At 38.5% G+C, this 16,768-nt stretch overlaps 1 protein-coding gene across 1 annotated transcript; it reads right to left on the bottom strand.

Moving 5' to 3' along the window:
* Positions 1-2,546: 2,546 nt before the first annotated feature.
* PARL (presenilin associated rhomboid like) lies at positions 2,547-16,092 on the bottom strand. Its single transcript, XM_042460362.1, is given in 15 exon segments — positions 2,547-2,854; positions 3,055-3,152; positions 4,266-4,367; positions 5,777-5,847; positions 7,182-7,331; positions 8,637-8,732; positions 9,996-10,044; positions 13,160-13,193; positions 13,195-13,249; positions 13,252-13,297; positions 14,174-14,205; positions 14,208-14,345; positions 14,348-14,367; positions 16,024-16,064; positions 16,066-16,092. Coding segments are annotated over 15 exon segments (1,056 nt in total). The 3' UTR covers positions 2,547-2,757.
* Between the last annotated feature and the right edge of the window lie 676 nt (positions 16,093-16,768).

Here is a 16,768-nt window from a genome sequence, read left to right as displayed (position 1 = left end):
ACCCTCCCCTAAATGTAAACTCATGCTTGCCTAGTCCTGCTCCCAATGAAAGACGCTTTGGAATCCCCCCCCCCCAGACAGGTGGTTGAAGTGTAGGACATGTTCAGGAAAAGGAAAACATCTCATGAATCAAAGTTTTTTAAAAAGGACAAGAGTGTTTCCAGCAGAAGCCCAGTTCACAAACCGCTTGAGTCGATTGCAAGAATTGACACAAACCCACTCAGATCAGCGGTTTTTCCCCCTTTTCCCTAGGCTGTCATTAGCTTGCCTTATTTGAGCAGAATATTTAATGAGAGAGCATATAAGCAACACAGGAGGCTGCAGATGGGTAAGCATTTATACCAAATACGCAAAGGGTACAGATGTCTTTTCCATGAAAGAATCCACAGGGTTTGCTGGAAACTATGTGTTTTAAGGATCAAGGAGAAAAGAACATCCATAATGCAGAGGCCTTGAGTCTGTAGGACTTGGGCATGGCTGTTGCTGATAGAGTGACTTGAATATCTCTCATTCATTGTTGTTGCTGTTGTCAACTGCCCTCAAGTCAACCCCAATTTATGGTAACCCTGTGGATGAGACACCTCCAAGCCCCACTGTCCTCCACTGCTTCACATAGGACATGCAGGCTCATCTCTGCCTGGTTGAGTCCAACCATTTGGCATACAGTCTTCCTCTCTTTCTGCTGCCCTCTGCCTTTCCCAGCATCACTGTCTTTTCTAATGAGTCACACTTTTTCATTATGTAGCCGAAGTACGACAGCCTCAATTTAGTAATCCTGGCTTTCAGGGAGAGTTCAGGCTTGAACTCTTCTAGAACCCATTTGCATTATTGGCCATCCACGGTATCCTAAACACTCTTCTCCAGCACCACAACTCAAATGAGTTTTCTTCCTGTTGGCTTTCTTCACTGTCCAACTCTCACATCCATACATACTGATGGGGAATACGATGGCTTGGACGATCTTCACTTTAGTGTTCAGAGTTAGATCTTTACATTTTAGGACCTTGTCCAGTTTGTTCATAGGTCTTCTTCAGATTTATTGACTGCAGTCTCTGTTCTGGTCAATATTTTACTATTTCAATTTTCTCATTATTTAGGATGAATACTTGTAGATCTTCTATAGTCATTATTTTTGTTTTCTTAACGTTCACCATTAAGCCTACTTTGGCACCTTCCTCTATTTCCAATAATTGTTCCAGGTACTTTTTGGTTTCTGCTAGAAGTATTGTGTCTTCTGAAAATCTTAAGCTACTGTTTCTTCCTCCAGTTTTCACTGTTCCTGCCTCTGACTCTAGGCTTCCTGTGTGTACAATATTTTCTGCATACAAGTTGAATAAATAGGCTGTGCAGCCTTGCCTGACCTCTTTGGCAATTGGGAACCATTGTTTCACCATATTATGTTCTAATGGCAGTCTCTTATCCTGAGTACAAGTTATGTATCAGGATGATCAGTCACCTTGGGTCCATTTGTGGGAGAAAGGCAGTATAGAAATGAAATTAAATAAACAAAAATAAATGCTGTGGACTCTCATTCTTGTAAGAGCAAGCCATAGCTTACTTGCTAATTAGCTTACTTGCTGTTCACTGCTATGATCTTTGGAATAGCGGTATATAAATAAAACAAACATGCTTTTATCCTTTTAAAATTCTGCTTTTTAGTCTCGTGTGATAATCTCCTTACACAATGCAATTAAGAAAAATTAGGGCAGATGGCTTTAAAAAGAAGAGGACACACTGAAAAGGCAGCCAATGTTTTTTGTTTGTTTTTTTTGAGATGTGCAAAACCCTGGCCAGCACCCTGTTGGCATATCCTCCCATAAACCAATGTACATACTTTTAATATTGCTTCAGAAAGCTTTCTGTAACACCTTGCACAATAATTTCCCCCAGCACACAATCTGAGATTATGACCTTAGCAAAGAGATCCTGGATACCTCCTGTCTGGAGTTTTGCAGCAAGGAAAAAGAAATAGGCATTGACCTCAAAGAACTCCAGCTACTGATATGCTATCACCTGAACCAATCAGATAATAGTGATCAGTGAGAACTACATTTCAGTTTGTGTTCTAAAAGGATTTACTAAAAAAAGGCAATTTCTTTGTATTCAGGAAAAACTGTAATTTTAAATCAAATCAAATCTGGAGGAAGCAAAATAGAGGTTTAGTCACACCCAAGACTTCACATGTTCAATGATTAAAATAAATTCAGCAATGTTCCTAATAAATTAGAATTACCACCTGCTTTTCTTCTGAGAAACTTTTCATCTTTAATAGCTTGATAGCAAATTAGGAAGAACAGCTGCTATCTATTGAATTCAGCTAAAACAAATGTGGTAGTTTCATTTCAATTGATCTTTGAAGAAATTTTCCTTAATTTATAACAATTTATGAACCAAAGCTCTTTGGTGCCAAGGCTACCAAACAGATGAAGTACATAATCAAAAGAACTGTTTATGCATTTCTGCTTTAAACTAATTTAAATCAGCAAGCAATGAATCCAGTTTTATTTTAATTAAAAAACTATCTCAAGCAAATAAGACTCACTTAATAAAGCAACAAGATACAAATTTTTATTGTCTCCATTCTATCATACTTTTTACCAAATGCATTTATATTCAAGTGTGGGTTATGACATTAGGAACTAAAAATCCCAGTATTTCCTGTCCAGTTATAAAATGACCAATCCACTTTCATGTCTTCAAAGTAGCACGCATTACTGTACAAGTATCTTCTAAAATGCAGCATCCATGAGTCCCACTTCATTTCTTTGGGCTCCCAGTCCTCATTGTATGCCAAGCCTTCACCACCGGCTCTCTGTTATTCCATATAAGCTTATTCCCGTATGTTACATACCACCTTAAAAGATATGGAAACACAGGCCGAACTGAAATTTCTTCACGTAATATTAAAATGTTTATACCTCAAGCTTCATTAAGCAAGTCAACTGAAAATGTCAGTAGTGATTTATAGGACACAAAAGATTTACTGTATACGATTATTTTAAACAAAAAGCAGTGTCACCTTCTGAAAGTAATAGCAGACTACAAAAAACTTACATGCCAAAGAGAGCGCCCCCAAGGTGTGCTGCATGATCAAAAAACTTCCATCCTAACACAAGCCCTGCACTGTCCAGTGCAATTATAGCTTTTAAAGCCTGGAAGTGGAGACATAGTAAGTAAAGCAATGAAAATACCCCCATTCAACAGCAACACTATATCATATATCACACATCTCAAACAGTAAAATTACAAACCATCTCTCAGAAAGAGCACCTTTTTCACATTCATCAATGACTTACAACAAGTGTGAGGACTAAATTCAGATCTGAGTTTAAGTCCTACCTCTATCATTTTTTAAAACTATTTGAATTACTCCTCCTTCCTTTAAACTGTTTTACATTGATTTTATCTGTATGCTGCTCTGAGATATAAAATAGGACATAAATATTTCAGTAAACAAAACCAAATCCAATCAGGAACTTTCAAGTTGACTAATCTTAGGTCCTGCTATCCAATAGCAGCTACAGGATTAAGATTTCATCAAGCTGAGCAGTTTTCCACAAAATTTACTTATTGGATGTTTCAAATTATTTGTATTATATTACAGTACAATTTAGAACAGCTGTTTCTTCCCAGAATTTGAAGACATGGGAGGAATTTGATGCATCAAGAAATAAAGAAGAAAAGGAATCAGCCAGTCATATTAAAAAAAATTAAAAAATATACCATGACCTGTGGAACAATTTGTAGTATCTAAATCCAAACAGCACGATAGCTAGTCCACATGAGCAAGAGTGGGGATTTTTTTGGGGAGGGGGGGGGTCTTTATAAATGTTTATACTTAAAACAGTTACTAGTGTCAAAAGGAATCAAAGAAACTGAACTGTTTCATCCATTTATGAAATAGCATGTACAAGATCTTCTTCTATAAAAACAAGGAAAAATCTCATGGGCTAGCAAAAGAACTCTGCACTCTGTTTTCAGTCCTCAGCTCAAGCACATTTTTACTAGTTGCTGTCAGATCCCCTTGGCAATTCTGCTTATTTTTTTTTTAAATGCAAAAAATCCATAAATTAAACTCTGCATTCAGTAACTGAATGATACACAGTGTAAAAAAGCGCACAGGATTTTCAGAACAAGAAAGATCTGTCTCCTGGCCTTAAACTTTAAAATTATATACACTTGTGACTTTCAAACAAAAACAGAAATGTGCTCAGGAAACTGGGAGACAGCAGCAATGGATTCTTTCAGTTTTTCAAATGACTTACATTTCCAGCTGTAAATGTGAACATTGGAAGAAATATTATAGCTAGCTTGGCTTCTGGCATCTTCGTACATACTGCTGCAAGAATTGTCATTATAGCACCTGACTAGAAAGATATTGAAATAAAGGTCAATTAAGAGCATCAATTTTAAACCATGTCAACTTTGCCATTAAAATGCAGCACTATAAAAGGTCATTAATTTCAGATTAAAGCAGAAATCAACCAGAAACCAATTTTACTTTCCAAAAATGGAAAAAATACAGATTGAGTCTCCCTTATCCAAAATGTTTGGGACTAGAAGTGTTCTGGATTTTTTATTTTTTATTTTGGAATACCTGTATTTGCATATATGTACATAATGAGATATCTTGGAGATGGGATCCAAATCTAAACAAAAAATTAATTTATGTCTCATATACACCTTACCAAAGGTAATTTTATACAGTATTTAAAATATTTCTCTTCCTGAAACAAACTGAGCATACACAGAACCATCAGAAAGTAAGGGGTCACTTTCTCAGCCACCCATGAAAAAAGTTTTGGTTTTTGGAATATTTAAGATTTCAGAATTCTGAGTAAGGGAGACTCAACCTGTAAAGGTCATCTTCCCTATTCAATTCAAAAAATAAACATTAAGGTCAAACAAAGCAGGAGTTTGGAATGGCCCCGATCGAGCACTGAACAGCATGGGACCACAGCAACCAGACACCATGGTCCCAAGGCCTGTCGCTGCCACGGTCTGGAACGAACCGCCAGCAAGGAGAGGTTTTTTTCCTGCTCCTTTTGCAGCTGAGTTTGGGCTGTGTTAGCCAGCCCTGGAGTGGCTTCTGACCAATCCAGGGGCCTGTGTCATCTGCACACAATTCCCACAGATTGGTCCAAAGGCGGCACTTTCTGGCCATCTGTTCAGACCACTGTTTGTGTGGGTGCACCTTCAGGTCCCTTGACAACTTGAACCCATAATGTTCATAGGGGTTTTTTTAGGCAAGCAATACTCAAAGGTGATCTTTGCCAGTTCCTATACCATAATTTAAGTTAAAGTGTCTGCATCTTTTTCTGTCTGTCATACCATACAACTCCAATGGCTTGATGACAGTCATTAAGTTTCAAGTGTTATCTAATGAAGTCAAAATTAGGGCTGTAATGACCTTCCAAACACTCTGGATGTCATTGTTCTTCTTCTAAAGAATCATTTTGACCAAACCTTCTAATTTAGACTTATTTATTCACTTTACTAAAAAGCTCATCTGATACTCAGAAATTCAAATATAAACTTATTTTAAAAGAAGGAGGAGGAGGAGGAGTATAAGCCATTTAACCAGAAATAAAATATATTTTTCTTGGAATGTGACCTACAGGAAAAAAAAAAGATTTAAATTCATGTTATTTGCTTGAGGGTTCCCCCCTCCAAACAATATATTGATTTCTGCTTTACATACATTATGTTAAGCATATTAGATTCCAATAATAATGTCAGAAAAACAGTAGATTTATTGGCATTTAGTAGGACTCACAGCTCCAAGTGACGGTCCAAACCTTCCGGTGGCCATTTTGCAGACATAGCTAGCAAATGTGGAAAAAACCCCTAGAAAAAAGTTTAATAATTAGAAACACAGCTTTATTCAAGGACAACTTTAGTTGTCTAGTTAGTTAAATTTTTATCCTTTACTTATTTAAATGCATAGTTTTTAGAATAATAAGCTTCACTACAGAGCACTAATTTTTAAGGCACCAACAAGTACCAACTAGACAAGGACAACACATTTAATTCTCCAAGTTGGTTCAATTTAAGCACTAATCAACAAGGTCTCATGAGAATTCCACTTCTATTTATTCTTCTCTCAAGAGCTTTTCAAGAATGTTCCTGAATTTTAAGGCTGCCCCTTTCTCTGCCTAATGCAATTCTGCTGCAGGAATAAGACTGCATCTGCACTGCAGAAATAATCCAGTTTGACACCACTTTAACTATCATGGCTCAATGCTATAGAATTCTGGGAATTGCAATTTGTTGTGGCAGCAGAGCTCTCTAACAGAGAAGGCTAAAGGTCTGTCATTAGAGCATTCTATTGTTTTTTCTCCTATTTAGGAAATATTGTCATCTCTTGATCTAATCAATCTCCCTAAATCAAAAGACAACTTGTCTATTGTTTTTGTTGGTTTATCGGGTTATGTGGACATGTTCTAGAAGTGTTTATTCCTGACACTTCGCCAGCATCTGTGGCTGGCATCTTCGGAGATGAAGATTCTCTGAAGATGCCAGCTACAGATGCTGGAGAAACGTCAGGAATAAACTCTTCTAGAACATGGCCACATAGCCTGAAAAATTAACAAAAAACTATGGCTGCAGGCCATGAAAGCCTTTGAGTTCACAACTTGTCTATTGTTTCAGATGTTGAAACCAACCTACGGTTTGCAGTATGTAACAACCTTCATGGGTCGGAAAAGGGAGAGAATATTTTAGCTAGTGCAGCATATCCAATTAAAATTAAGAATACTGCATATGCTAAAAAAAATTTCCCCCACTTAATTACTGGGAGGAAGGAGCTCTTGGGCTTTGCTTTATATGGCAATCATTCTCCATTTTCCTTTCTTAAAAATATCTCTAAAATAAGTGCCACTACTATGACCCACCATAGATTAGATGGTTATTGGACTAGCAACCCAATCCTATTAAACCAAAATGCATGATCACATAAATCTAGGCCCAATGGTCAAATTGTACATTGGTGTGCAGCACAAAGCTTGTCTACAGAGCAAAACTTAGGGAGCTCCTCATTTAACAAAGGTAAATGAGTCCCAACTATTTCTTAATGAATTAAAATTCACCAAACATGACACCATCTTATTATTATACCTATCAAGTTGTAGGCAATTTTTTAAAAGTCTTAACAGGTGAGACTGGTATTTTAGGGTTATTACCAGCAGAGAAGTATAGTGCCATGAACTGCTCACGTCCCAGAAGAGAAACTATGCTGGTTGAAAAGCTCCACAAAACATACATGTTGGCTGCCATGTGCAGAAATGAGAAATGACTAAATGTTGACAGCAACATGGGAGAACATAAAACACCTAGACAAACAAGGAAAAAGCAGCTATTAGACCATGGTAGTATCCACATTTTTGAAGGTTTTGAGAAGTGTTTTTAAAACCCAATTTGGGAGATTTTCATAGACACAGTCAATTAATTTTTAGAATGGTTATTTTTGGTGTAAGGGTTTTGAGGGGGGTCACCAACAACCTGCCTAAGACTGGATTAAAGGACCTGTAAGTGAGGTTTATGCCTTTAAGTCATTTGCAATAATATAGTGACCTCTAAGATGAATCTGTCATGGGATTTTCTTGGCAAGATTTCTTCAGAGGGGTTTGCCTTTGCCTTTCTCTGAAGCCGAGAGATTATGACTTGTGAAAGGCCACCCAGTGGGTTTCTATGATCAAGCAGGTATTTGAACCCTGGTCTCCAGAGCTGCAATACAATACTCAAACCACTACACCATGCTGGCTTTCTTGCAAACAAGCTAATAAGTGCTATATGCCAACTTCCACAAAACACTAAAGCTTCCAATAAAATCTGAGGAATAGGACTCTGAAACCCAAGGCAGCAATGGCAGAAGAAGCAAAGAACCAAGGTATCCTTCATTTCTCAACTACAGCTAAGATACTGGTACTGATAGGCAAAGTTTTTAAAAGAAGTATAGCACGCCCGTGTCATACGCGGGTGCGCTTTACGCGGCTTGAGCATACGCGCTCAAGCTGCGGGGCACGTGCAGGGCGGCGCGTCCCATTCAATTGAATGGGCGCGCACGCCCGTTGCGCCCTGCGCGCCGCCATGCCACCATGCACGAGCCCCATTGTTTCCAATGGGGCTTGAGCATAGGTGGAAATCGCCTTACGCGGAGGGATCCGGAACGGATCCCTGCGTAAGGCAAGGACCCACTGTATAAAGGAAACAAGCCTCCCAAATTTTAATTTATTAATCTCAAGGTTTTTTTTCTCAAACAGTTGATACTGTCAAAAATAGGTCTGCGGTGTATTACTTTGGTTTTAAAACCCAAGATATATATATCTCCCCAACCTTTGGTGCAATTGCTTGGAACATTTTGCAAGGCTTTGATGCCCTTTCAATTCTTTCCTCTTACCCAAAGATCTAAGAAATATAATCATGGCAAACAAAAAATTTCACTCATAAAATATTTTTATATTAAACTATAAAAACACCATGCAAGTATTTGGTTTCATTAGTTTTTTTATTCCTTTCATTCAAACTCTTCCTATTATGAAAGCTAATTTTCTCAATATCTACTAAAATTGTACAGGTAATACCCAAGACAAGCAATCTGTACAATTTACCATGTACTATCAACTGAGTACACTTACGAGAAGATGGATTAGATGTGAAGTATGTGATCATTATCCGATGCAAAGAAGGTATCCGCCATAAACAGAATACAAAGACATTTGCAGCTATAATGCCTATGAATTTAACAAAAAGGTTTAATGACAAAGCAAACAGGTAAAACATTCCAATTTACACATCTCTCATATTAGTTTCTGTGAACTCAAGCACAACAAAAAGCTTACTTTTATATTGATTTAAGAAGGAATAATTGATTTTGAGACAAATCTTTGCAAAAGAAAACAGAAGCCAAGTTAGACTGCCGAAACAACAAAATGCAGTAAGATATCTGCCTTGGGATTTCTGTTTGGTGGTGGCAAAGAGACAGGTCATTTCTGAGATGGTAGTCCATCTATAGAATGATCTCCCATTTGTGGTACATCTGACCCTACCAGGTTTTAGGTATTTCTTTAAAATATATATGTTTACTTTGGCTCTTTCATAACCATCAGTGATATTCAATTCCCTTTCATACTTTATTATGCTGTTTTCATCATTCCACTGTCTTATGATGGTGCTGCTTCAAATGGCTTTGAAATATATATAAATAAAAAGTGGTATAGTTATATTTCTATTAGTTTTTAAATAAATAAAAGACTGATAATACTGCTTTTTCATATCTCTGATAAGCAATTATACACATATTTACTTTTACAAATTACTTTTAATTAACTTATATACTATTAAATGAGACTTGAGAAAGATCATTTATAGGACACTACTGACACCCTTGTTTTTCTTTTTGCTAAGTGATGAAGTATGTGAAGAGGATCAATGGGATGAAAGTTATTACTGATATGCATAAAATCAAATTTGCATTAATTAGGTTTTTCTTTTTGAAATATTGAAGTTAGGGAAAGCTTATTTCACATATATACTATCATAATTGTGGCAATCATATTTAAGAACTATATAGGGTAAACTCCATATAACATGCTGTTATACTCAGCATTCTAGCTATGACAAATTATTCCTATGTAGGTAACGTGATTTCGTGTAAAAAGCTCTAATCATTGGCAAGCCTAATGGAAGGCAAAAGGAATATGCCAGTATCATAAAATATACTGAAAGGAACAATGTTGAATATAATATTATACTGTATCCTATAGAAAGTGGTGTGTGTGTGTGTACGTGTGTGCATGCACACATACCAGTATAACATATACTTCACTTCAGAATAAAATTTTAACTATGTAAAGGAGCATAGGAAATAGCTGGACAAGACTGCCTTAGGACTAATAACTTGTAAGCATGGTATGAAAGCCATACAGTGACATACTGTACCTGTTTGCCATATTTCTCTTCCTGAGAATGTCTAATACTTGTAAGCTAACACAAACCTGACACAGCCTGTTGCCCGCTGCTCAGACTGTTCCACCAGAGGTTAATCTGAAACAAATGAACAAAGTTATTCAGGCAACCAAATAAAACAGGGGTCGGCAACCTGCGGCCCGCAGCCCGGATCCGGCCCGCCAAGGCCTTCCTGCCGGCCCCGCGATCACTCCTGCCGCACGATTTCCCTGTTTTCTCCCGCTCCGGCCGCCATTTTGTTTCAAAATGGGGCGAAGTCTCACTTGACCTCAGGATGGCAAAGGTCACGCGAGATTGGCCGCCATTTTGAAAACAAAATGGCGGCACCCAGTAGGAGCCTGTTGCAGCCCCTGTAGCACTCCAACAGGGCTCCGAGGCTGCAGCAGGCCTGGCAAGGCTCCACCTCGCCCTCCTCCCCCTAAGAGCAGGGAAAGGAGGAGGAGGAAGAAGGAAGGAAGTAACGAGCGAGGAGGAGCCAGGGAGCCAGAGGCAGCAGCTGCAGCCACAGCAAAGCCAGAAGTTGGTTCATTGGGGGAGAGGGTTAGCTGGGTGTTCTTCTGCAAAATCCCCTCTGAGCCCTTGTTGGCTTTCTGAGGTTGAACTGTGCAGCTGCCTGCAGTTTATTTCATTTGCATTTTAGTAATTTCTTTGCTTGTACCTATTATTATATATTATTACTACTACTACACTACTTGCCCTGGTGTTCTTTCTGCCAAAATGCCTCTCAATGAGAAAAGGGGGAGGGGTGAAAGGTGAGTCATTTCAGGTCTGCCTTGGGTTTTTTCTATTAATTTTAAAAATAATAACACTTATTTTTGTTTTTTATTTCATTATTTTTATTATTGCTTTTTTTATTTCATTCATTATTTTTATTATTATGAAGGGGAAACAGTATAACTTTCCAAAGTGCTGTAACAAAGGTCTGCTGTAACAATGATAGTGGTGGTGGTGATGATGATGATGCTTTTGGAGCTCCACCCCCAGGTGTGGCTCCGCCCTGGAGGGGTAGAGCTCACACCTGGCATGTGGCTCCACCCCCAGAAGGTGGAGATCACACCCCGGCATGTGGCTCCACCCCTGGAGGTGGAAGCTCCACCCCCGGCTTCGCCCCCAGTTGTCTGAGGGACAGCAACCTGGCCCCCGACTCAAAAAGGTTGCCTACCCCTGCAATAAAATAAAGAATATATAAAAGAGGGGAAAATTAAACTCATTCATTTTCATTATGTAGCTTTATATTCTTTAGCACAGTAGGCCCTTGGTATCTGCTGGGGACCCCCGTGAGATACAAATCTGTGGATGTCAAACCCATTATGTACAATGACATAGTATAATGGTCTCCCTTAACAAATGGCAAATCAAGGTTTGTTTGCTTTTTAAGCCACAGATGGTTAAATCTGTGGATGCAGAATTTGTGGATACTGAGGCAGCAACCGTATTCAGAACATTTAAGAAGTCAAGTTTTCAAACAAAACAAAAATGAAATATTTTGATCTGGAATTTTCCTAAGGGAAAATATGTTAACTATAGCTCTTCCTTAGTTATTTAATCCTGTTCCCAAAAGGCCAGCCTGATCCTTCAGACGACGACGATATGGTCATTTAAAATTCCATTGTTTTGTGATCACAACATGAAACAGAAAACCGTTTAATTACTCACTGGGTTGGAGGAGTGTTCATACTTATCTTAACCCCTCTGCCCTTGCCAAGGTCTTATAACTAAAGATTCTAACTGTACCCAAATAACATGGGGTAGAATTCACTTTGGGAACTTAATAGAATAAAGGTATGTTCAAAAGCAAACTTAAGCCTGAGGGAAGCAGAACTGAGCAGTTTAGCAACGTCTGTACTAACAAGGGGCTGCTGTTACATACTACACACAGGAACCGCATAGTGATTTTTGTGCATCAGGACTGATGCAAACAGGATGCCAGCTAAAGAGTGTCAATCCATACTGGCAAGCCTGATGTGCACTGGGCACTTTTGCCAGTGTCCTGTTAGGTATCTTCACAATTACACAACAGGGTTCCTTAGCACTTCTGCTGCAGAGTTAAGTATGCTTAAAGTATGAAAAGTAACTGTAACAGAGCATTTCAGCCATGGTAATTATGTTACACTGTAATAGTTGCAGCATTAACCACTGTAGGGGGCGATGCTCATCACTGTTACTAAGCAGAAGAGCCAGTGTTGTCCGAAAATGACAACAGATAACCACTTCTGTGGGAAGGTATCAGCATTCTGTGCAGTCATGGTAGTCATGGTGGCCAGCATGACTGCCACCGAACCGGATACCTTACCACCAAAGTGGTACCTATTTATCTACTTGCATTTGCATGCTTTCGAACTGCTAGGCTGGCAGATGCTGGATTAATGACATGACGCTCCAATAATGCAGCACTTGGGCCTCAAACTGCCAACCTTCCAATCTTCCAGTCATCAGAATGGTGTCTTAACTATGGACTGATTCCAATCTCCTGCTCTCATTGAATTTTAGAACACAAAATATCCCTTTATTTATATAGCAACTAAAAGCCCAGCCTCTTCATACTGTCACAGTATGACTTAATAAGACACTGAGTGGTCTATAATCAAACAAGTAAGATAGCAGTTATATTTTCTTCGCCAACTTCTTCATGCTTTATCTGTTTCTAATCCAAATTTCCCCCACCCAGTGTTAATGTACCAGCACCAATAAAAGAACAAGCGTAACAAGAACATTAGTATATAAAATGCAACCAGAATTATTATAGTACTACATAATACAGTACTGCTGGATTCCAAATAGTGAATTACAGTATCCAATTCCATCTATGCTTACAAATATTAATTTTGCTACAATTCAGTCAAACACAGTAATTATTCATGATGCTATGTCCCACAATTATAAAACACAGAATTTTCCTCTTGATAAGGAACGTGTTTTACATCACTGATTTTTCACCGTATGAAAAATATTTTTCATCATATGAAGCTTCAGACATATGAAACACATGAGAACCCTAGATAAGTTTCTCTAGATATTAAAACACAAAAGGGGGGGGGCGAATTCAGTGAACATTTGCACTAGGGGTTGTTTTCCTCACTGCTTCAATGGTAAAGTTCTACTTTAATTCATTAGTGTAGAATATCAGAGTTTTACTACACTATTGTAAGAAGAAAGAAAGCTTATTTGTTACATTGGAATAAGTTCCTTATACCTGCCTTCTGAAGTTCACCCTTTCTGTGGGCGCATTCGTCCATCCAGTCTGCTCGAGCATCTTCAAAAAGTTCTGGGACCCTAGCTTTGAGTGTTCATATTGCCAAATAGCAGCTGATCCAAAAGCACAGCCTGAAAACTAGAGAACATAGAATATTTAATTTTTTTCAGGAATCGTCATTTATTAAATAGGGGGGGGGAAACACATGTTCTGGCAACTTTGATTATCGCAGAAACAGCAACATGATAACCAAGTTACAATTTCAATACTAGAATATCTGATAACAGTTTTAGCCACTGAAGCTTATGCAGTCTTTAGGATTATAATGGAACCTCTAATACAAGGCCAGGGCCTTAACAGTTCCACAGATCAGACAAACCTATAGACATATCTTTATCAATCATGGTGCTTCAATGGATCTGGGCGCAAAACCCTTTGTTCGTTATTACTGCCCTCAAGTCTATTTTGATTCATAGCGACCCTGTGGATGAAATACCTCCAAGAACCCTATCTTTCACTCTCTACTTACTCCTGTGAGCCTATGCCCATGCACCCCCTGACTGGAGTCCATCCATCTGGCATGCAGCCATTCTCTCCTTCTACCTCTACTTTTCTGGAGCATGATTCTCTTTTCGGTGATCCAGCCTTCTCATTATATTGCCAAAGCATGGAAGCTTTAATTTAATCATCTTGGCTTCTAAAGAGATCTCTGACTTGATCTGTTCCAAGACCCATCTTGTCCTTTTGGCTTCCATAGTATCCTAAGTACTTTTGATCCAGCACCACATTTCAAATGAGTTGGATTTTCCTTCTGTCTGCTTCCTTTATTGTCCAGCTCTGGCATCTGTACATGGTGATGGGGAATACAATGCTTGTATGTTTTTAACTTTTATTGTCAGTTTCATATCTTTACTCTTCAGGATCTTTTCTAGGTCTTTTCATAGCGTACTTCCCACATTCAAGCTACACATAAACCAACTTGTTAAATCATACAAACATGTGCCAAATAATTACCCCGACTGTGAAGATGAATGGCTTCACAAGCTCTTCGCTGAACGAGAAGATTTGTGAAAGGCTGGGTCCTGAACTGCAGGAGACAAAACCCTTTTCTGTGGTTTAGCGCCAGCTTCCAAGTTTGACCTATGAGGAACCTTCTGTGCTGGTCTTCTGAACCCATTTTTCTGTGTGCATATGGATACAAAGTAAAACTAAATGGGGAAAATAGAAAAGTGAACACAAAACAGATACATTTTATTTATTTTATTATTATTTAATTTTATTACAGTATTTATACCCTCCCCTTCAGCCCTAAGGCTCTCAGAGCGGCTACAGTTATTATTATTTTTAATAAGACGTTCCCTGCCCTCAAGCTTACAATCTAAAAGCAACAGACACAAACGGAGAAGGGAATATGGCGGGGAAGGGATCAGGTCCACAGTTCTTCTTTCCTCTGAGGCCTGACCATTTTAAATGTTTACTATTAGCTGAAAGGAAACGCAATTTCCTATTCAGATAATAACTCAAAAGCTAATTTCAGCCCCTCTGAAATCCTAGGATTCCTTTACTTTTATGAAAAAAGAGTCATGCGACAGCCATTCCGCTCCCCCTGGAAATTGGAGACGGTGTGGGAGGGGGATTACATCCATCAGATACTGCCTCTTCCTATCTCCCTTCCAGGACAGTGCAGTGGCAGTTGGATGAAAAAGGGGGGGCCTTTCATTGCTTCTGGGCATGATGGAACTGATGCTCAAACTACAATATGAGTTCCAGATGTACAGCCTGACAGTTCTTAGCAATGAAGGCACTAACAAGGATCTCTAGGTCATTTCTTCACAGTACCCACGATGTTGCCTCTGTCCTTTGTTTTTCAGCGTATCTTGGTCCTGAAACAGACCAGGCCAAAGTAAAGCTGCTTTGGGTCTCTTTGGAGGTATGCTCTTTAAATGACACACACATCTTAAGAGGCAGAAGTAGCGCCAAAGCTGTACTACAGTCCTTAGGAATCATGCATCATTAAAGAGCATACATCCAAAGAGACCCAACAGCTTTATTTTGGCCTGTCTGTTTGGGCCATTAGTTAATTTATATCTTTTTCTTCCCAGTGGTTGAACAATAAACCTTTTACATAGATTTCAGTAAAATCATCCAGCTAAAGTAAGATTAATACTTATCTAAAAATAGCTGAACCCTTCAGAACACAGTGAAATTGACACTGTGATGCAATTCTGCATAATATGGCACTCAGAATATTTTGATGCAATAAGCACAAGAAATTCAAGCTCATCTATTGGACAGTTTTAAATTTGGATGTTTAATCTCTTTTATGGGTTGGTCACTGTTTTTATGATTGGGGGAGGTTTTTGAAATTGTAATTTTAATTGTCTGATGTTTTATTATGCTGTTGGAATCAGTTTGATTCCTTGGTGAAAAGCGGGAACACAAATAAATATTATTATTAAAAATAGTACTATCTAGGTAATCAATTACCCCTATCAAAGCACTTCAAAAACATTTGCTCTTCTCATCTGGGACACAGAACAATTATTTCTGGGCCAACAGCTTGCAAGACTCACTACTTAAGGCTCCTTATGACACAGCTTACATGGGGGGGGGGCTTGGATTGAACGCTCTTTAAACGGGCCGTACGGAGAACGGTGGAAGCTACTGTGCCGCCAGCACTTGGGCCCACAACAAACCAACTCCGCAGAATTCAAGCAAAAAGCCAGGCAACAAGTAAAAGCTGTGCCAACCGGTTATTTCCCAGATGGACGCAGCCAAGTGGCTCTATGGGAAAGCCCTGCACAACGAGGGGCGCCGGTGCCTCTCTCCCTCCACAGCACGCATCAGCCGCTTGCTGCCCTTACCTGCGCCCTCGGCTTCGGCTCCCCCACAACTCCGCTGACCCACACACGAGAACAGCAGCTCCACGCCATTTTGTTCACCCGGAAAGACACTCCGGGTCAGCGCCTACTTCCGCCTCATCTTGAAACGGCCCGCTGCTACTGACGTCGTTCCCGGGTGACGTCACAGATAAGCCCCGCCCAGGCGCCTCCTTCGGAGGAGGGAGGGAGGGAGTGTCTCTGCATAGAAGGCTTCCTTAGCCACGGGAAATAGTCATAGTGCTAAATAATACAGCACGAAATACAGTTTTATATAATATATATATATAGGATATATATATATATATTATAGATAACTCACTACATATATAAATGAATCATTATATATGATATATTACAGCACTATAGATATGTATTATATATATATAATTTAAATCACTATATATATCTATATTTATAGATAACACACACTATATAATATTAAATCATATATATTATATTACAGCACTATAGATAAAGTAAGATATATATATATAATTAAATCATATATATAATTATTATTACAACACTAGTGATGTGTTGTTGTGTATATATATATATAATATATATATATATTAAAGTCATTATAGTATATATTAATCCAATTATTTTGTTACACAATGTGGTTATATCATATATGTATAGTAATAAATCAGAGTATTAATATTAAAATCTTTATATCATGAGTAAGATTGCCAGCACAATAAATAATGTTTATATAGATTATATA

The sequence above is a fragment of the Sceloporus undulatus genome, chromosome 3 (genome assembly GCF_019175285.1).
Source record: "Sceloporus undulatus isolate JIND9_A2432 ecotype Alabama chromosome 3, SceUnd_v1.1, whole genome shotgun sequence".
Classification (NCBI taxonomy): domain Eukaryota; kingdom Metazoa; phylum Chordata; class Lepidosauria; order Squamata; family Phrynosomatidae; genus Sceloporus; species Sceloporus undulatus.
This window is presented reverse-complemented; position numbering and strand designations above follow the sequence as displayed.